Source organism: Schistocerca serialis, chromosome 7 (genome assembly GCF_023864345.2).
Source record: "Schistocerca serialis cubense isolate TAMUIC-IGC-003099 chromosome 7, iqSchSeri2.2, whole genome shotgun sequence".
Taxonomy (NCBI): Eukaryota; Metazoa; Arthropoda; class Insecta; order Orthoptera; family Acrididae; genus Schistocerca; species Schistocerca serialis.
In genome coordinates, this window is record NC_064644.1 from 410548371 (window position 1) to 410571604 (window position 23234).

A 23234-nucleotide genomic window follows, 5' to 3' on the forward strand; every position below is an offset into this window, starting at 1 on the left:
TCTTGTTTTGCGTGACCATATGGTCATTCTGTAATTTACAGAAAGGTTTATCACTCGAGTCCGTCGTATTTTCGGTACACTGACCACTTTCACGAGAATTTTTCAAACCGGGTGTGTTAGGTTCGGCAGCGCTCATTACTATAGAGCGTTCTGCGTCATCAATTGTCGTCAAATTAACAGACTAGACAATTGAGTTCGTTTGTTCATTATCAGGGTGAAAGTCATCATTAGTGGTTGGAATGCACTGATTGTTAGTGGACGCAGGATTGTCATGATTACACTGCGTGTCACTAGTATTATTGGTGAAGTTATTTAATTCGCTTATTTCGTTCATAATACCTCGCGATACACTATTCACAGTCTTTCGCGGCATTTTAACAACAGTCACAATTATTCACAAAACAATAAGCACAAATGCAAAAGCAACACACAAATACAATAGAGCAACGAATTGCCGTTGACCTGTAGAAAGAAAGTCACAAGATTAATAAAAGCGTTGCGCCAAATCCTAATTATATCTAAGCAAATAAGAGCAGATATCTGACTGTCGCTCAAAAGACTCTCAACGAAATACGATCCTGGACTGGGTGTCGCCAAGTGTAACCTCCCCACCGAAATTTAAAAGAATAAAAAACAATACTTAGTAGAAATGGGAGCCGAGTGTAACCTCCCCACAAAAATTTACATGAATGACAATATTATTTAAGAATACTAATGGACATTGCGCTATGCGTAACCTGCCCACAATGAAATGTACTGACAATGGCAACAAAAATGTGAAATTCGCAATCTGACTCAAATATAAATTCTTCACAAAAATTAAAGTCCATTCAGTGATAAGAAAATTCAATTACACCGAAATATCGGTCTTTGGCCCTGTGTAAAACAATCAGAATTAAAGTCTTACCTCAGAATAACTGGATGTCAAATTTATGCTCTTGTTGTTGCGCACCGCTTGGAGGAATTGCATTGCAAATAATAATAATATTCTTTTTTTTTGTGATTTTAGTGAAATTTTTCTTCAAAAGAAGTGGAATGAAATGGGAAGTGCAACGAAATCTTTAGTTCAATAAAAAATTAAATTTTTGAAAAAATGCTTTTGAAATAAAAATTATTATTGGGGGACTTGGAGAATAATTACAGTAAATAGATTTTTACATTATCTAATAATTATATTAATTAATAGTATACCTCATTCACCATCTTGACCAGTGTTGCCGACCGCCTACATCACACAACCGCACTGGGCTGCTACTACTGACCGACCGCTCTGCATGACGACTACTAGCGTACTGCACTGCACGACTACACAGAGCTACAGACTCGCAACGACTGACGACAGAGTACTGAGAACCGCTCGCAACACTCGCGCGGTCAAGCGCAAACTCTCTGGTCACAGATGCTACAATGCCTCGCCATCGCTGCTATGTTACATACGTGTTTCAACTGTCGAGAATTTGCCTGTTCTTCTGGTTTTCTATTGTAAGACACAATGCGAATGTTAAAAGAAATTTTTCGGCAGTAACATCTAAGTGGACCAAAGAAAGAAATTGCTTCTTGCCACAGACAATTGGGAGGATCATAATGCTGAAATAAAATTTAAAGACATGTTCTGTTTTATGACTACAGGTTGCAAGAAGTGAACTTATCACTTCTTCCCAAAGTGGGTCCTCCTTCTGATTTCTTGCCTTACCCATGCCTTCGAGGTGTTGACATGTCAATCCGGACTTGGCAATGCTAGTGGTAGAGAATGGCTCGATGCCCTTCCTTTACCACACCTCCCTCCTGGTATTGAATTTTTCTGTTCCAGCTGTCTGCATCCCATGTCAAAGCGTTAGGACATTTTCCGAAATGCTCGCGAATCATATAACTGTGGAGGAATTTGTGTACCAGCCCAGTATTCACCTAGCCGGATGTGGGAAACCGCGTAAAAACCACATCCAAGCTGGCTACCACACTCACTATCGTCGTTGACTCACTGGACGGATTCTATCTGGGACCGGCTCGCCCCTCAAATCTAGCACAAGATGTTCTAATGTGGAATAGATAAAAACTACGTGACATGGAATGAACATTTGGGTAAGCATAGGTACATCTTGTACAAAGGGCGTTCAAAAAGCTTTGCACAGTCGTCTCTAACTTTTTTATTTTTTGCAGGAGGAGAATGAAATTTGTTGTGAACATACTTGGACATTTAACTATACATTGAACCTACTCAATGTAGCCTCCATGAGCTGTGACGCATCTGGCCAAACCTTCTTTCCATGATGTAAATGCACAATGGTAAAATTCTGGGGATTGACTTTTACAGCATCGCTTGACAAAGGAAATAAGGTCTTTCTCACTATCAAATGTTTTACCGCGCAGGTGGACCTTCAGACGACCGAAGAGATAAAAATTAGACGGAGCCAAGTCCGGACTGTAGGGAGCAAGAGGAACAATTTTCCAACCCATTTTCCTCATTTTCTCCTGCGTCATAAGGGCTGTACGGGGTTTGGCATTGTCATGGTGTAGTCTGATGAGCTGATCCTGATGCTGTGGTCTGTGGCACGTCGCAGCTTGCCCAACGACAAACAGTAAAGGTCCCGGTTAATTGTGGAGCCAGGTTCTAAAAATTCAATGAAAATGACGTCACACGGATCCCAGAAGAAGGAGGCCGTCACCTTTCGGCCTGCTGTTCGTGAAAGTCTTGGTTTCTTCTTCCGAGGGGAACCCGGATGACGCCACTCCATGGATTCGGTTTTGCTCTCAGGTTCGAACAAAAACAACCATGTTTCGTCCTGGGTAATGACGTCTTGATGAGGAAATCCATCACCGGCCGTTGTCGCAATCTTACACCTACTTCACGGTTCATTATGGCTCGCCTGTAAATAAAAGAAAATACACTCCTGGAAATTGAAATAAGAACACCGTGAATTCATTGTCCCAGGAAGGGGAAGCTTTATTGACACATTCCTGGGGTCAGATACATCACATGATCACACTGACAGAACCACAGGCACATAGACACAGGCAACAGAGCATGCACAATGTCGGCACTAGTACAGTGTATATCCACCTTTCGCAGCAATGCAAGCTGCTATTCTCCCATGGAGACGATCGTAGAGATGCTGGATGTAGTCCTGTGGAACGGCTTGCCATGCCATTTCCACCTGGCGCCTCAGTTGGACCAGCGTTCGTGCTGGACGTGCAGACCGCGTGAGACGACGCTTCATCCAGTCCCAAACATGCTCAATGGGGGACAGATCCGGAGATCTTGCTGGCCAGGGTAGTTGACTTACACCTTCTAGAGCACGTTGGGTGGCACGGGATACATGCGGACTTGCATTGTCCTGTTGGAACAGCAAGTTCCCTTGCCGGTCTAGGAATGGTAGAACGATGGGTTCGATGACAGTTTGGATGTACCGTGCACTATTCAGTGTCCCCTCGACGATCACCAGTGGTGTACGGCCAGTGTAGGAGATCGCTCCCCACACCATGATGCCGGGTGTTGGCCCTGTGTGCTTCGGTCGTATGCAGTCGTGATTGTGGCGCTCACCTGCACGGCGCCAAACACGCATACGACCATCATTGGCACCAAGGCAGAAGCGACTCTCATCGCTGAAGACAACACGTCTCCATTCGTCCCTCCATTCACGCCTGTCGCGACACCACTGGAGGCGGGCTGCACGATGTTGGGGCGTGAGCGGAAGACGGCCTAACGGTGTGCGGGACCGTAGCCCAGCTTCATGGAGACGGTTGCGAATGGTCCTCGCCGATACCCCAGGAGCAACAGTGTCCCTAATTTGCTGGGAAGTGGCGGTGCGGTCCCCTACGGCACTGCGTTGGATCCTACGGTCTTGGCGTGCATCCGTGCGTCGCTGCGGTCCGGTCCCAGGTCGACGGGCACGTGCACCTTCCGCCGACCACTGGCGACAACATCGATGTACTGTGGAGACCTCACGCCCCACGTGTTGAGCAATTCGGCGGTACGTCCACCCGGCCTCCCGCATGCCCACTATACGCCCTCGCTCAAAGTCCGTCAACTGCACATACGGTTCACGCCCACGCTGTCGCGGCATGCTACCAGTGTTAAAGACTGCGATGGAGCTCCGTATGCCACGGCAAACTGGCTGACACTGACGGCGGCGGTGCACAAATGCTGCGCAGCTAGCGCCATTCGACGGCCAACACCGCGGTTCCTGGTGTGTCCGCTGTGCCGTGCGTGTGATCATTGCTTGTACAGCCCTCTCGCAGTGTCCGGAGCAAGTATGGTGGGTCTGACACACCGGTGTCAATGTGATCTTTTTTCCATTTCCAGGAGTGTACTTTTATATACCAACTTATAGCTAAATGTTCCAAGTACGTTCACAAAAAATTTCGTTCTCGTCCTGCAAAAAAAAAATAAAAAAAATGAGAGACGACTGTGCAAAACATTTTGAAAGCTCTTTGTAGTTACTTGGTTGTGCCACCATTTTGACTCAGTTGCCTGGTGTCATTATGTCCCGTAATTTTTGTCAGGCGTATGGTCATAATTCCCTTTAAATATTCTCCAATTGGTGTTTTTACATTTGAAAATGACGACGTAGTTCGTTGAAACCGGTAACGCAACCCTTTCTTTTTAAAGAAAAATGTTTTATATACTGTGACTTGGCTTTACTATTGTAGTGTCAAACAAACTTTAAAATTACACTTCAGTCACACTCCTTTTGACAATCATGCCAGTGCGTAAGGTAATTCTCCATAGCCTTTTGGTTACAGCAAATCGTTCTGGACAGCCACCTCTTAGCACAGGTAAAAGTAATCCTTCGCTCCCAATGCATTTTAACCCGCGATCGCTCGCGCCTATTGTTGTCGCGCGATAACTCCCGTGTTAGATTTTTTCTATCAAAGATATGTTTATGTTTTTTGGCTGTTGGTTCCATACCGAGATACAATTAGCAAGTAAATTACTTCTTTATTATTACCAAAACATTATAATTATGTATAAACACTAAATGAAACATATATCTCGCTTTAGTTTAAAAATTCGATACGCAATGGTTACACACAGTTTATCATTACATCACAACACTTCTCCTAACAGCACTTCGAAACAATGACTGTAAGTGAACATCCAAGGTTACCATCACACCCGTTTTACTAATCTGAGTTAATTCCAGCTACTTGTGATGAACAAGTCATGGCAAGTAAGAACATACGAATGGAACTGGAACAAAGATGGCAGCTATGGTGCGTATATCTGTGACATCTTGTATTTCCTCTTGATTCACTTGCTTCTTCTGCTGTTGGTAGGTTGTGGATACCTTCAACGCCTTTTATTTACTCCTTCAAGTGGTGTGATATGCTAGTAACTTGCATACGTTTGATCATATGTTCTTTTGTAAGTACCATACTCAGTTCTTTTAGAAATCATCTCCTTGGCATTAAGTCACTCGTATTCATCTTGTATATTACTTCACCATTTATCGCACCGATGTCCAGCAAGGTGAAAAACAGCTTATTTTTGAAACAGAATATTCCAATTTCGGACGGTCGACAATATCTACGCCACCTTTTGTAAGATTGTAGAATGTAATCCCTTCAGGTTTACTTGATTCGCCACTGTCCGCATCTGTATTATCGTCTCTGTCCATGGTAGATATCATTAGTACAATCTTTTTCTGTCTCTTGTTCGGAACATACGAGCAAAGGAGACAATTGTAACCTGGTTTCTTTCCAAAGGCGAAAACGCTGCTGTTTATTGACCCACCCTTTGCAGACAGTAGCGCCGGTGGAATTTTTCTCTTATTATCTATTGTGAGTCGATGGTTAGTGTACAGTTCGTTAGCGACTGGGACAGATGTAAAATAATTGTCCATCGTCATGTTCCTGCCTGTGGTTTCAGTGATTCGAATTACTCATAACACCATATTTCTTGCATCATTAAGTACTTGATATGGACCAACAGGCTGTTTGCCTGCATATATTTCCACATTCAGGGTGTAAAAAGTTCTAGGATCACAGAGTGCATATACTTTTATTCCGTATCTTGCTGGCTTATTTGGAATATACTGCCTGAATTTGCAACGTTAACGGAAAGCTTCGGGCATCTCGTCTACTGTTGTCAATGCTCCTGCACTGTAACTCTTTTTGCAGACGTTGACAAACCCATCGAATATTTCCCTAATCGGTGTCAGGTTATCTGTTTCCTTCCTCTGCGCCCTCGTAGACTTGTCATCAAACCGTAAAGCTTCCAGAAGAGTATGAGATCTTCGTCTCCTCATTGATGCAGTAAACAAAATCTCGTGCAGTTCCATCAGTGATTCGTAGTTCTTCAGTATTGAGGTGCTATCGCTTTTTCATTCCGGCGAGACATAAAGCACCAAGGCAAGCAGATAATTCTTCGAAATCTGTCTGTGGGCAGTCTCAAGCACTCTGCAAATAACCTGCTGCCATTCTGTCTAGTTCCTGGTTTGTGTGAAGGTAGAGAAGGCATTCCTAGATCAACATTTCAATATCTTTAAAATATGTTGTAATATTTCAGTAAAATCAAGAATACTAGATTTTTTTCTCTCGCGCGAGCGATCCCGGGTAGGGCTATTTTTTTAATAGAGGTGGAGCCCCTCCACGCCCACACCGGCATGATGGCCAACACAAAAGGTCTACTGCCATCTCTGCATAAGGGTTAGTATTCACTAAAGTGAGGTGTCGCAGGATGTGGGTACTGCGATGTCTGCGTACGTCTGGTTAGGATTAACCATTAATACGCGCTCATCTGGAGATAGATTGGTCGAAATCTGACGAAGGGTAGCGGTTTGAAGGGCAGAGGAAAAAAAGTGCCAAAGCAAGAGCCAAGGGAAAAAAAAACCTCTGCGAAAGTTAGGTCGGGCGGCAAGAGCAGTAGCGGTTGTCTTGCTGCCTGCGATAGGTTGTGTAAGGATAGGCTTTGTTAGTAGTGGGTATCATGCATGTCGATACCTTGACGTTGTGCGTTTGTGCTGCTCGGCGGCTGGCGCTGGGTGCTGGTACAGAGTCCTCGTTCAGCGTCCTGCAACCTGCAACAGTTAGGTTTGTTATCGGTCTTGTGTCCGATAGGTCATATACCGGAGGCACAGTGTGAGGGAGTGTTGGCAGATTGTTCGTGCGTCTGTGGGCGAGCTCGTCGGTGTCCCTGCTGTGGCCTGTTGGTTGGCTCTAATAGCAGCTGGTAGTTGCCAGTCAGTGTTGCTGATATGCAGGGGCTTACCGGCGTTTGTCGCTGTTTGCGTATGTTAGTTTACCATAGGTGGTTATGCCCTAGCTAGCAGTGTCTTTGGCCGCTTGTGTTTCCACCTGTGGTTGTGATGCCGGGTAGAGCTAGCTGCGTCCCCCGTTATAAACATCACATCTGCTCAGGTTGCCAGCGTCTCTCCTCGAAGGATCATTTTTAACATTTGTGCGCAAATTGCCACATTTCACTTGTCATCGTGTGAGATTGCCCACTGACTTAGCGCACACCACAACAGCGTCATTGGAACATTACACCACTATCGTGAGGCACAAAACGAAATTGCGCCTCGAAGTGTTCGCCTTCGGTCGACAACAACAGCTGATGAGTGCTGCCTGCAAATCGTGGCTCGTAGAAATCTCGAATGCATTGGAGCTAGACTTGGCCACTGTTTCTCCGTTTCGATACAGTGTATCGATACGTGGAACTGTTTCAGTGTTTCGAAACGGCTATGTTTCACTGTTTCGAAATAGTGGTGTTTCGTTCCGCTCTGGCTCGGATAGCAGAACCAGATTCGATCTCGAGCCAGAAACAGGAACTGTTTCGTTGTTTCAAAATAACGCTGTTTCAGTCCACTTGTGCTTGGAACGGACTAATTGTATCGAACAATCATGTTTCATTCCGCTCTGTCTCGGCCGAGATTCGGGCAAGGCGCAGATACTGAAACACGTTTAACATTCCACTTCATAAAACACACTCAAGAGTGTCGAAAACTTTTTGGCACACAACAGCATGAAGCTTAAGATTTACGAAAATAAAGCTTCGTTTGTAATTGACTGTCCTATTCCGAAATCGTGTAATATCTGCTTTATAAACACTAACAATCAATAAACTAACGCTAACTATTCGCATTCAGAATAATAACAGTGTGAAAAACATTCAGTTAAATTACACATCTCTTATAACATAGGCTTCTCTGTTCATGTACAGTAATCACGTTAAAAAACGGAAGTAAACCTGCAACGTTTTGAATAAAAACAAGGGTGTATAGGGCAGTTTTTAGACATATACATAAATTGGATGTAGTATACTTACAAGCAATTTGATTGACGGATCATTGATGGTGTAACGGTGAACGGGAAGGACTGGAAAGTATGGTTCGAAACACCTTGGGGGACAAAATTTTTTATCTTATACTTCGTTATTTATTTGAATTACGTGGCGTTATTTATGAGTCTATAATCAATGTGCCTATTCTCCATGATGATTCCTTTTGTGTGTATGGAAATTAGTAGGACGGGTATATTATCCATACAAACGGAATGTGTTACTGCAGTTTGATCCCACCTCCAGTTCTGTTCGCGTTGGTTCTTCTGTCTTCAGCTATGGCGTTACGAAGTCCGGTGTGAGATTATTTTATGAAGATGAATCCTGAGAAGATTAAAAGTAACTTGTGCTCGGCAGTGTTGTCCTTTAAAATTAGTTCAACGTCTTGCTGAAACAGACATTTGAGACATAAGCATCCAACAGTTAATTTAAGTGAAACTCGTTCGAAACCAGTTTTTATGAATCTGGGCAGTGACGAAGGCAGTTGAGTTTCCACAGCACTGTTCAGGAGTCTGCCATTTCAGTGCCTGTGCGTCAAGATGAACAATCTGTGCAAGATATATCCAGCACTTCCACCGGTTCTGTTCTGGGTAAGTATGGCAGACAAACAAAGATTACTGGATTTGCATCAAGACCAGTGCCTTCATCCAAACGAGCCAAAAAAAGACGAACAGATTTTAAGACTTGTTGTTAAAGAATATCTTCCATTTAATGTAGTTGAGAGTGTACAGTTTATGAAAATTACTCATCTATTAAATGAAAACTGTGTACCTCCCAGTAGAAAACAACCTCCAATAGTAATCTCAAGTGTTCGACAGCACACTAGTGTGAGTAAAATCTGCAGTGCAAGCTGCGTCCTAGATCTGTATTACGACTGACGAATGGACATCTGTAAAAAATGAGAATTTTATTTCAATGACTACTCTCTTCATTGATGAAAATTGCAATCTGAAGTCATATTTGTTTTCTAGTTTTAAATTCCATGACAAGCATACAGTTGAAAACATTCCCAGTGAATTACAAAACGTGGCTTCAACCTGGGGAAATACCAATAAGATTGTAGCATGCACTACAGATAATGCACCTAATATGGTGAAGGCAGTGATGATGTGCAAATAGTGGCATGTACCTTGCTTTGCACATACACTGAATTTAATTGTGCAAGCAAGCCTTGAAATAATTACAAACACATGGGCAAAAATCAAATCAGTAGTTGAATTTTTCAAGAGAAGTCCTGGAGCACTTGAGAAACTACACAATATTCAGTAGTAAATGTGCTTCCCTTATTTAACACCGAAACAAGATTGCCCTACGAGATGGAATTCCACATATGAAATGTTTGACAGCATTTGTAAAATCAAAGAGCCTTTGCAAAGCACCCTCGTCATCCTTTGTGGGTTCACAAGTAAAACTGTCCAATGAAGACTGGTCAGTTATTGAAAAATCTTGCAATGAAGCCATTAATACAGTAATTGCTAAACTTGAGGATGGAATCTCTACCCGCCTCCTTCAAAAGTTCGCAAATAAAGCAACTGCTTGTGAAGCAACATTATTGTATCCTCGCTTCAGGGAGCACGGGCATCGATTAAAAGAAACAAAAGATGCCATCATTAACAAGTGCTGTGCAATACGACAGAAACCCATTCGCTGTTCTACAGACAATCGAAAACCAGCCAAACCAGTTGTAGAGAGCACATTCAACTCTAGCATTGGCAACATTTGGCAAGCTCTTGACCAAGCTGTAGGAGACTTGATCCACGTGCTGCAAGTATAGTCGAGCTTGATAAATATATGAAAATGCCGCTGATACATAGATCACAAGAGCCATTGCTGTGGTGGAAAGAAAATCATACGTTGTTTCCTATGCTGTTTGAAATAATGAAACGACGTCTTTGTATTATGGCCACCTCTGTTCCATGTGACCGCATGTTTTCAGAGCAGAGGCAAACAATAGCAGACAGATGACCCCGTGTTCCAAGCGGAAAAGTATAAAAAATGATAATTCTAAACTACAACTTAGAACAGGCATAGTAGATCTACTCATAAATGAAACAGTAAAATTTCAGTTGATTTTGTTCTTCTCTGGACAATGTGCACTGAATTTGTATTTGACTGTATTTTGTTTAGTCCACTAAATCTTACATGTAGTTACCTTACAAGAACATTTTTCTTAAATTTGTTGCACACACAAGACACTTGCGTATTTGCTCACCATTCAGTGAGTTTAATTGTTTTGAGTGTATTATTTATTTACGTGTTTGAGAATAATTATCTGATTTATGTATGTATATGTTTGTGTGTTTATTTTTGTAATTGTGCTATGTTTAGTTATTACACTATAGGCATCTTAATACTTGTGCATCATGAATAATTCTCAGGCAGATCAACAATGGTACTTTGATACTTTTGTTTTTGGCGTTCAGATACTGCGATAAAAATTGCATTTCAACAGCAACTTCATCTCTGATTTCCTCGGGAAGTTTGTAATAAAATGATAATATATCGGCTTGCTGTGAGTACTTGAGGGAGCTCCATATACCTCTACATCAAAAAAACTTTTTTGGCAAGAACTGTAAGTGGTGTAGAGCCAAATCTGCCATGACATAGTGAAACGTCCCCTTTGAACAATTATACATGACTGTGCTTAAACTGACACGCATTATTTTTAGCGCAACGCAATCTGATTTTCAATAATCCCTACAAAAGAATGGCCCTGACTAACATTAACCTATACCTTTCACAAATCACTTACCTCACAAAAATCTTCGTTTCTCGAACTACTGCAATACAGCGAGCGCCACTACTGCCAGCTAATAAAAGATTCAAACTACGGAAGGCACTAACTACTGATAGGCATAGTTAGGAAATGAAAGATTTTAGTAGAGAACAAACAATGTATTTACCTTAATAGTGTTGAAAAATCATAATATACATAACAGATCATGACATCTAGTCGTACAAATTTCCAAACTCCGCCATCTCTCTCCCCACATCCACCACTGCTGGCGGCTCACCTCCAACTGCGCAACGCTACGCGCTGTTCACATCCAGCTGCCGCTGCCCAACACTACCATGGCAGACAACAATGCAAACTAGCCACAGACTGCACACAGCACAGCCAGTGGCCAATAAGAAAACATAAACAGCCTACTTACAATAGGTACCAGAAAGGCATTATACTGTATGAATTCCTTTAAATTTTAGTCTGGATTTTATACCTAAAGGAAACATACGGATCTCTGCATTTTAGTTACCTCGGAATGTTTTAACATGTTTTCCAGTTCTGTCAAGTGTACATCTTATGAGCTGTATCCAGCTAACTTGTGGATGTTTGATGAAAAACTGCGATACTTACCCATTGTCCTATATACTTCAGTCTGTTATGGTAATTTTTTGATCTGTGTACATCAGTCACTTCGCACTCTGCTCTGTGTAACAAACATGGGAAAATTTAACTGTGAGTAAGAAAAGTGTGAGTGGCACACTCAAAAATGTTAATTCAGTGCCTCACTTCCCGGAATGCTATCACAATAAATTACATCTCATGATAAGTCTTTTCAAGAGCATATACAGATTATCACTCATAAAACCTATCAAAATTAGGCAGTAGAATACAGGGGAACCAGTCTGCCAAATCCGTTACGCGAAACATACAAAGCCTGCTCTCAGCCAATTGGAAAGTATGAAAGTCACACGACACGAAAGCAGCGCATTTGCTGCAGGAAATACGAAACTGCCAAGACGCCTAAGTGAAAGTTTCATATTTTCCGCGATATGATTGGCGCTCTCTCACCTCATTTATGTTTTTATGATAATACACTCCTGGAAATTGAAATAAGAACACCGTGAATTCATTGTCCCAGGAAGGGGAAACTTTATTGACACATTCCTGGGGTCAGATACATCACATGATCACACTGACAGAACCACAGGCACATAGGCACAGGCAACAGAACATGCACAATGTCGGCACTAGTACAGTGTATATCCACCTTTCGCAGCAATGCAGGCTGCTATTCTCCCATGGAGACGATCGTAGAGATGCTGGATGTAGTCCTGTGGAACGGCTTGCCATGCCATTTCCATCTGGCGCCTCAGTTGGACCAGCGTTCGTGCTGGACGTGCAGACCGCGTGAGACGACGCTTCATCCAGTCCCAAACATGCTCAATGGGGGGCAGATCCGGAGATCTTGCTGGCCAGGGTAGTTGACTTACACCTTCTAGAGCACGTTGAGTGGCACGGGATACATGCGGACGTGCATTGTCCTGTTGGAACAGCAAGTTCCCTTGCCGGTCTAGGAATGGTAGAACGATGGGTTCGATGACGGTTTGGATGTACCGTGCATTATTCAGTGTCCCCTCGACGATCACCAGTGGTGTACGGCCAGTGTAGGAGATCGCTCCCCACACCATGATGCCGGGTGTTGGCCCTGTGTGCCTCGGTCGTATGCAGTCCTGATTGTGGCGCTCACCTGCACGGCGCCAAACACGCATACGACCATCATTGGCACCAAGGCAGAAGCGACTCTCATCGCCGAAGACGGCACGTCTCCATTCGTCCCTCCATTCACGCCTGTCGCGACACCACTGGAGGCGGGCTGCACGATGTTGGGGCGTAAGCGGAAGACGGCCTAACGGTGTGCGGGACCGTAGCCCAGCTTCATGGAGACGGTTGCGAATGGTCCTCGCCGATACCCCAGGAGCAACAGTGTCCCTAATTTGCAGGGAAGTGGCGGTGCGGTCCCCTACGGCACTGCGTTGGATCCTACGGTCTTGGCGTGCATCCGTGCGTCGCTGCGGTCCGGTCCCAGGTCGACGGGCACGTGCACCTTCCGCCGACCACTGGCGACAACATCGATGTACTGTGGAGACCTCACGGCCCACGTGTTGAGCAATTCGGCGGTACGTCCACCCGGCCTTCTGCATGCCCACTATACGCCCTCGCTCAAAGTCCGTCAACTGCACATACGGTTCACGTCCACGCTGTCGCGGCATGCTACCAGTGTTAAAGACTGCGATGGAGCTCCGTATGCCACGGCAAACTGGCTGACACTGACGGCGGCGGTGCACAAATGCTGCGCAGCTAGCGCCATTCGACGGCCAACACCGCGGTTCCTGGTGTGTCCGCTGTGCCGTGCGTGTGATCATTGCTTGTACAGCCCTCTCGCAGTGTCCGGAGCAAGTATGGTGGGTCTGACACACCGGTGTCAATGTGTTCTTTTTTCCATTTCCAGGAGTGTATTTATACAGTGGATACTCAAGATAGTGTAATGTGAAGGCCTATACGACTACAAAACACAAACTGTTTCATTGTTTCGAAACAGCGTTTCGAAACGTTACATTGTACTGTTTCATTTGTTTCGAAACAGTTATGTGTTTCACTTTGTCCATCTCTAATTGCAGCAGACTGGCATTCTTGGTTTTTGCAGGCAGGTATGAGCGTTGTGTCGAACACAGGAAGTATGCAGCCGTCTAAACACAATAAATTTGGCCTTTAGGCGTTATCCATTACAAAACAGAGTAACCCTCGTCAGCTGTCTCGTACAACGAGTGGAAACGGGGTCATAATTCGCGCTGGAAGAAAACCCTTTTAGGTATGCAGTTTCGCAGCCAAGAATGCTATATGATCCTTCCTGTTTTGTTGTTGCAGACAAATTTCGTGGTGAAGAAGGACGGAACTGTGGTCAACCAGGGGGAACAAGAGGGATGCGAATTCCTGGAGGACAACAAGGATAATGACAACACGAGACCTCTCCTCGATGCGCTTAATTTGCCTATGGAATGCCCTGTGCCTCCGGTAAGTGATGTCACGAGGTCCGTTCAAAAAATTCTATAACTTTGTCCACAGAATTTTTCTACGCTTACCTTTTACTTATTGTGCATGGTCTCCTTCGGAATTCTGTCCTCCACACTTGATACACCGCTCCCAACGCAGCCTTGATACGCCTCTTGCTGGATCAAGCGAAGCGCCGTCTGCGAATTTCCTTTTATCTCGTCTATCGTTGTAAATTTTTTTCCTTTCAAAGGGGTTTTCAATTTTGGAAAATAAAAGTTCGTAGGGGCCAGAGTACAGCATAGTGGTTTCTTTTTTTGTGCAATAGTCATGCACCAATAGGGATGAATGTGCGGGTGCGTTACCGTGATGCAAGAGTCATGAATTGTCTCGCGACATTTCAGGCCGTTTCCTTCTCACATCTGTCCGCAGGCGTCGTAACACGTCCCGATAGAATAGGGTGCCCAAATTATTTTCGGTGAAAACCGGGACACATTCACCCGGGTGACAATGGACACCTCATTCCACATGTACCCAGGTTTCTTAATTTTAAATATTAATGTTTTGTTGATACATTTTGTTAACCCGATTATTATAACTAACAAGAGGATACAAAAGATTGATATAATCTAGATTATCTGTATAATTAATGACATTTAATAAACGTATACAGTAATAAAGAAATGTATTACGATTTTACAAAATTTTACAGCCATTCAACTTTTAATCAATTAATATTAACATGAGCTTTAACATTACTGATCACTTGTAGATGGAACTGACTGTCCTTGAAGAAAAGGGAATTTTTCACTGCCTCCAGCCTTCTCGATCATGTCTTTGTTCTTTGAGACACAGTGATAAAACTCGGCACAATCCATTTTGTTGTTGTACAGGATCTGCAGGATTGCTTCAAGAGAGTCCACCTCCATTCTGTTTCTTTCATCAGTCCACTGGATATTCATGAACGAAGATATTCTTTACACATTGGCATTATGTACTGGGATTGCAAATAAATACCTTGCAAGTATTACCAACTCAGAGTAATGCTGAAGACAGTCACAGCTTTAAAAAAAACTCATCCACTTCTCATGACATTCCAATGGTGTTTTGTTTTTTTTTCATCATTCCACTTGTGAAGACTTTCTTCAACAAAATTCGTCAGTATGCCGAACTGATCAAAGAGAATGGAATCATCGATTTCAGTCTCTTTACTCTTCAAATAAGAAACTGTCTCTTCAACACTTTCCCATTTTGGAACTCTTTTCAGTAACATCCAATCAAACACCGGCGATGAGGGTAAATATGAGGCGCTCCACTTGCTGAGATATTCTACACAAGTGTCATAAAACTTGTTAACTTCTTCTCTAAAACTCCTTTCCGCTGCTTCTGATACTTCTGCTCTTTTAAGGACAGATTTAACATTAAGAGAAAAGAATTGCTGTTCTCTCCTGTTAGTAACAATTTCCAGAGTATTTTTCAAAACATCATTTACCTCTATTACACTTTTCGTGCTTCCTTCAATTTTCTTTATCCCATGCTGCAAAGTGCTAAGCTGACTGTGAATGAACCATAAGCAGGCTTCACTTAAAGGGTTACTGAAAAACTGAACCAATATTTAGGAAAAAATCTTTTAACGGTTCAAACAGGCGGATTACTCTTTCAACTGCTGGAAACAGTGATAACCAGCCAGTTTTCGAGTGACACATTACATTCATATATTCAGTTCGCACATAATCACAGAACTCCTTAAGCCTCTCTGTTCTAACAGTATATATGTGAAAGTGTGAGTACACCTTCATGACGATAGTTTCAACGTCACAGCTTAAACTGTCAGCAGATGTCTGCACGTTATTGTGTAAAACATGTGCAGGGCACCCTATGCCTTCAATATTTTCATGCAATGTTGCCTTTAATTTGGCAAATACGTTGCATTTGCCTTGTCTTTTTAAACCACCAAAGTTTATGTTGGTGTTGTCTCCACAAAATGCCACACATTTATTTTTCTCAAGATCAAACATTTCGATAGTATTCATACAAAATCTTGAAATTTCGTCAGATGTTTCATTAGGTAGGGAACTCACCTTCAAATTTTGGTCTCAATTCCCTGATTAATATCGAAAAACTGAACAACAAACGGAAATATTTTAGCGGCCTTATGATTGCTGGCATCAGTGGATATCCCGTAGAAAGAAGTCTTTTTGATGTATTGAAGGCTTTCCTTTACACTCTGGGAAGCAATAACTCCTTTCACTAAGGCTGACACTTTAGTTCTTGCTGAACTAAACTTTTTTGCAATGGAAGAATCATCAAACATAATGCTGTTAAGCTTATTAGTAGAATCACTAGATCTGTAAGTTTGGTGATGTTTTACCGTGTGGTAGGCTAGTGTAAGCTCGGCTGCACGAACTTTCGTCTCTTCACTTGACTGATGTTTCACAAAATAATTTTGTAGAGTCTTACTGCAGCTCGGTGCACTGTATCTGTTAATGTGTTTCTTTGACCTGATGTGATCAACTATGTCGGAACGTCCACCATGACTTATACTAATAAAACAGTTACATACGGAACACTCTGCTTCGTAACCAAAACGACCTTTCTTAATGAAATTCCATTCCTTGGAATAACAGTCACTGAACTTGCAGGCACGCTTCGGCATTGCGTTTCACAGTACTGCAGCAATAATACCACTAATATGAGAAAAAACTATTGCAGTTTGTCTGACAAAATATCAACTTCTACACTGTTCTGACAATGAGTGTGTGAGTAAGTGGCGCGACAATCGGACGGTTTCATAGCTCTGTTACAATAATATAACTTACTATTTGTTGGCCAAAGTACCGCTCAAAGTAAATTTTTGCCTGAGTGTATCAATACTGATACTGTGATAACTAGTATGGGACAGTGGAGGTTTTAGACAAATAAGCTAAAATATATTAATTTCTTGTGTTGTATTTCCTTTAATATAGCGAAATCCCAAAAATTTGAGAAAGTTTCAGGAAATGTCTTTAAAAACTGAATTCCGGGACTTTTGAGCGCCCGAAACAAATTTTCGGGACACCGGCACACAGGGATGAAAACCGGGACAATCCCGGTTTTCCGGGACGTTTGGTCACCCTACGATAGAACCATCGATTAGCAGTTTGTTCCTGTGGCGCGAATTCATGTTGAACTAATCCTTGAAAGTCAAAGAAAACTTTCAGCATGGCTTGACATTTGACCTGACCTGACCTGTCACTTGGGCAACCTTTCGCGCCCCTTTGTGAAAATTGAAGCGTGGACTCAATGTCATAACCGTAGACCCACGTGTCAATGCCAGTTATGATTCTCTTATGGAACATCTCGTTCTCATGTGAGCGACGCAGAAGCTCTCCACAGAGTACGAGGCGAACATCTTTGTGGTCTTGATTCATGATCCGTGGGGCGAACTTGGCGGCAACAGGATGCATTCCAAGATGCTGTGTCAGGATTTCACAACATGATCCAAATGAAATGTTATATTCTTCTGCAATCTCTCGGACAGTCAGTCTTCGATTCGCGCGCACAATTTCATTGATGTTCCTGACATGAGGGTCGTCGGTAGAAGTCGAAGGGCGTCCTGAACGAGGGTCACCTTTTGACTTCCGTCTGGCCGTTTTTATACCGTGTGAACCATTCGTAACACCGAGTACGGCTTAAGCAGTCATCACTGTAGGCTTCCTGCATCTTTTGGTGTGTCTCTGTAAAGGATTTCTTCAGTTTCACGCAAAACTAATGCAAACGTGTTGTACATGTAAGTCTGCCATCTCGAAATTAGCAAACTGTGTGCCACACACTCAATGCAGCAGCACTGAACAATAACTAACAGACATACAACAATGAAACTTCAGGCAGTCGGACATTAAATGCAGGCGTGTGCAGGAATGTCAACCGCATTTCACTTCAATATAGCATTGGCGCGAAATTAAAAATGTTACGGAAGTTTTTGAACAGACCTCGTATTTTTCTTTCATACCGTGCTCGTTGCATAGCCTCTGCTTGAACTTGCCGACCCTTTATCCCTTAACTATAGTCGGGCTCCAATGGATTTTCTTCAATCTTTGAACACATGTAAAAACGGAGTGGGAACCAGAAACTTCTCCGGCAGTACGCCGGTAGTACGCACGTCTTTCGCTCGCTGCTCCTACACTCAGAATCGGCATACGCTCACGTCCACTGGATCCCAACTACAGATGTGCAATGGATTCGCTTTTGTTATTTTCTTCAGTTTTACTGTTTCGTTTCAGGTATCTGTAATGGAAAATCTAAACAGTGGTCCCTGAAATCGACATGTCCTCTTAGACCAACGGTTGGACGATGAATTACACAGCCATGAAGACGAAGTTGGTGAAAATTCAACATCTGCACCTTACCATCTCCGACAACGGACAGGAGGACGAAGAGTTTCTGAAAATGAGTGATCAAGACTCAAGCTACGAATTGTCTGACGACGAAGAGATTCATCGAATGAAGTTGAAATAAATTGAGAGACTAATTCCACGAAATAATTTTACGGCAAAATAGGTTGAAAGACGACCTCCAGGAAAGTTCGTGCCAGGAACCACAGTATCATCAGACTGCCTTGCATCACTTATCGACCAAGAAGTATTTAGCCACTTGATCCAAATGAAGCACTGGAGACAGTATTTGAGCGGTTATCAGGAACAAACTATGGTTCAAATGGCTCTGAGCACTATGGGACTTAACTTCTGATATCATCAGTCCCCTAGAACTTAGAACAACTTAAACCTAACTAACCTAAGGATACCACACACATTCATGCCCGAGGCAGGATTCGAACCTGCGACAGTAGTGGTCACGCGGTTCCAGACTGTAGCGCCTAGAACCGCTCGGCCACACCGGCCGGCGAACAAACCAACGATTTGGCTGAATAAAAAACTGGCAAAGTTCAGTTTGAGGAACAAGTCTACGTATCACGCAAAACTGAAGGAATGCTCTCAGCAGCAACTGGACACCTTTTGAGGTCTGTTGCTATACTCTGCTGTATTCAAGTCGAATCACGAAGTCGTAATATCGCTATCTGCGACAGATGGAACTGGCGCGAGAAAAATCGCTTCGAAAATCCAGAAGACAAAAAAGAGTCCGAAAAAACAGACTCAAGTTGTATAGTGATAGAACTTATGAACTATCCACACATGTTAACGTGACCACCTCTCAAAAGCCTGAATAACCAATTTTGCAGAGCCGATCACTGTGATGTGTGACGGAAGACGGTCTGGAAGTTACCGACAAGGTAGTGGAGCCATGACGACTCCAGCGCAGTGACCAGCCGCACTAGGTTTCTTGGTTGAAGAGCCGTGGCGCGAAAATCCCGATTCTCGATTCGGTTTTAATCGAGGGAGTTTGGTGGCCAGGAGGTGTAGTAAACTCGTCCCGGACTTGCAATACGGCGGCCGAACTTCCCCGCATGGGGCCTCCCGGCCAACAATGCCATACAATCATTTCTTTTCTTTTTTTTTCGCTCTTCAGTGTAAATACGGGTCATTCGCAGTTTTTCCTCATGCTCAGGCAGCGTTCCATGGCAGTGCAGGAAGTGTGCAGCTAGGCTGATCGCTATGGCACTCATGCGACGGCACGCAAGACTCAAGTTTCACATGGAATTTGCAGTCTCCCCTCCACAATGGCTACAGGCCGGTTACGTGATTCCACCTCCACACGGACAGGAGGCAGGGCGTGACTGCCAGCGCTCAGTCTTAGACCTACTACAAACAGATGTTATTCGCCTTCATCATGATTTTACCTGGACTTTAATAAAATTGTCAAAGTCTACAATTTTTGAACATGTTGCTTACAAGGCATTTTCAATGTCTTTAGATAAACATAAGTATGTACTAGAAACATACCTTCTGTGCAATTTTATTCAAAAGAACAAGTTTCCAAAACTAATAACACACACATATTTTGGATATGCAATAGATAGATAAGGTAATTCATAATAATGGCAACAGAGTTTGTCATGGTAGCAAATATATGTGGTTATTGTACAAAGCTTTAAAACTATTCAGCAGTTTGCTGAGGACGACTGTATGCAAAATATTGACAGTTCAATAATTATTGTATCCTATTTGAGCAGCAAATGGATAAAATGTTGGAAACTCATTCTTTAGCCGACTGTAAAATTCTGAAAAGTCATATCCCATGTATTGCCAAACTATGCATTAAATGTTATATCAGCCTAAGACACGGATATATTATGAACATAATGCTTGAAGTATGCAAAATAAAATCTCACAAGAACACCAGTAGACAGCAACTTTAATAAAGAAATGAAACGAACAATGAACTGTTTGCATCTGCTAAATGTTTGTGTAGAAAGAAATAGCCAACTCGTTACAGCATGTTAAAGCAGAAATTTCACGAACTTAAGCCTTTTTAATTGCCGTACACGAAACTGAAGCCGACTCCTTCGGCAATTTTGTCACAGACATTTTATTTTGAGCAATAAAAACATCACAGTAGATACTCATGTTCGCTACAGACGAAAGTTAATAAGAAAAATATTTATTTTGTGAAACAAAACGGAAAAAGAGTGCAAACTTTTGTTAGGTCACTTAATCTTCTAGGCTCATTTTGCGCTGTACGTTTTTAAACAGTTCGTAGCAAAAACCTGAAAAGAATCTGTGCAATCTGGCTGTAGTGCACTTTGCTGGTTTTGCTTACAGACACAAAGCAGGCGAGTGCGTGTTTGTTTTCTGGCGGGAAACGCAACATAGTACACTCAAGTAAAACCAGGAGCGCTGGCAGTCACGCCCCGCCTCCTGCCCGTGTGGAGGTGGAATCACGTGACTGGCCTTTGGCCGTTGTGGAGGGGAGACTGCAAATTCCGTGTGAAACTTGAGTATTGCGCGAGGGCACAGCTTGTGAGCCGTATTCTTGACCACCGCCATTTCAAGGAATCGATGGCTTACGTGCTTAGAACATAGGGTCCCAAAGAAATTAGTCAACAGTGTAAAGTGGCACTACATTTTAAGCCTGACCAAACTGCTTCCTTTGCAGCAGTTCTGGAAGGACCACAGTGGGACGTTACGTTGTCAAGCACTGGTAGCTCTTAACACCTCGCATGTATATCCTCGTTTGTGAAACTGCTCAATTTCCTGCCAAGACTTGATTTTATCGAAAATCGCCATCTTATGTGTAATTAGTAACTTTTTAATACAACTAAGTGTTGAACTGCTAAAATCAAGGAAAAGTTCATCTGAGCCTATGTATCATCATTATTTATTATTCTCTCACGGATGCCCTCACATCACATGTAAAATTGAGATACAAATGTTACAGCTCCTTACCTATTGAATTCTTTAGCTTCGAGTACTTCACTTTCTTTAAACTACGTAGTTGCGAAGTTCTGTAGCCATACCAAGGGGATATGGCTTCATATTGCCTCTGTATTTTGATGCATTGTTCTCACACTAGTGAAACTGGTTCATTGCGTTCTGCATCGGATTAACTCTTTACTGTTATCAGGAAAAGCTGTAACGCGTCTATAGTCGCTGAGCTAGCTATTTTCAAATGACAAATAAAAATTAAAGTATGTTTAATTTTTAAAAAAATTATTATTATAGAACTTAAACATTTAGCAAAATGAACGATACGAATTTTCATTTTTTTATTTTAATCTGCACTTGCATAAATCAGTCTGAAGTCGGAACGCGTCATCGAAAAAAACGTCGCATGTACTAAATGAGTATAAAAAAAAACAATATAAGGTTCCTATTATTTTTTAAAGTGTGCTTTTTAAAAGTATTAAAACAAAAACTTAGAATATCCTTCTATAAACATTTTGACAACGAACAAAGTAATCCAACTTCCATGCAAGAATATCGAAGTGGTTCAGAACAAGCTTGCAGGCAGTACAAAGTGCGTTCTGTAAGTAATGCGACCAAATTCATAAAAAATCATTTATTGAATATATTCATACAAATAATCAAAAATTTTCAAAAGAGCACCCTCTTGCATAGAAACACTTCTGGAGGAGGTGTTTCCATGCCTGGAAGGCATCTGGGAATGCCTTTCCCGGAATGTCCTTTAGAGCTGATGTAACATGCGCCTGGATACTTTCAATCATGTCCCAATGTTTTCCTTTCATGGCTCCTTTTAACCGAGGAAACAAAAGAGGCAGCAGGAGCCAGGTCAGGACTGTAGGGAGGCTGGGGAACCAATGGGGTTTGGTCCTGGCCAGGAAGTTGTTGACAATGAAGGCGCTGTGACCCTGCGTGTTGTCGTGGTGAACTTTCCACGTGTCCTTGATGTCGCTTCGGCAGCACGAAACCCACCTTTTCAGTCTTTCGAGCAGTGACATGGTTTTGATCCTGGACTTGCTCATGAGTGCCTTCTTGAGATGGGGCGACAATGGGGTGTGCCACTCTGAACTCTGCCTTTTTGTCTCAGGGTTGTACTCAAAAATCCACGACTCATCACCAGTGATAACTGAGTTTAAAAAATGTGGATCATTTTCACACATTTCCAACATTTCTCGGCACCGAAGCACTCACATGTGCTTGTGTTCATCAGTCAACACTTTTGGGTCGAGTTGGGCAGACACCTTTCTCATGTTCAAATCTTCGGTCACAATGTGGAAAACGGTTGTTTTCGACATGTTTAGAGTTTGTGCTATCAATGGAAAGCTCAGTCGTCTGTCAGAGTTCAAACATCGCGCACACGCGTCACATTTTCGTCGACTCGTGTAGTTGATGGCCGACCACTGCGAGGTTCGTCGGTGATATCCTCTCGGCCCTCCATGAACGACTTGTGCCATCGGAAAAGGTGTGATTTGGAAAAGCAATCAGTCCCAAAGGCATGCTGAAGTAATGGAAACGTTTCGGTGGCGGACTTCCAAAGTTTAACGCAAAATCTGATAGCGTACCGTTGCTCTACAAAATGATCCATTGCGCCGCGTTAAGTAAACTCAAAACGGGGTTGACGGAAACGCACGTCCTGGCTCTACGGCAGCTTCCAGCCGAATGAGACAAAGAGCGTTTTGAAGTTAACACCCTCCTCCACTTAACCCAGCCGGTTACTACACGCTGTAATCTTTGCTTTTTTGTTAGGTGGACAGAATGAAAATCTCTCTCTCTCTCTCTCATTTCTACCCAATTTAAGGGTGTTGTAATCACTTTCTTCCGCTGCTAGTTGAAGTTTTAATGCCGTGTT

General features: G+C 42.8%; 1 protein-coding gene across 1 annotated transcript in view; it reads left to right on the forward strand.

The window, feature by feature from the left end:
- LOC126412341 (uncharacterized) overlaps positions 1 to 23234 on the forward strand; it is a 167821-nt gene that overhangs the window by 123709 nt on the left and 20878 nt on the right. Inside the window, exon 3 of the mRNA XM_050081889.1 lies at positions 13926 to 14072. Coding sequence (XP_049937846.1) covers positions 13926 to 14072 — 147 coding nt within the window. The remainder of the gene's footprint in view (positions 1 to 13925; positions 14073 to 23234) is intronic.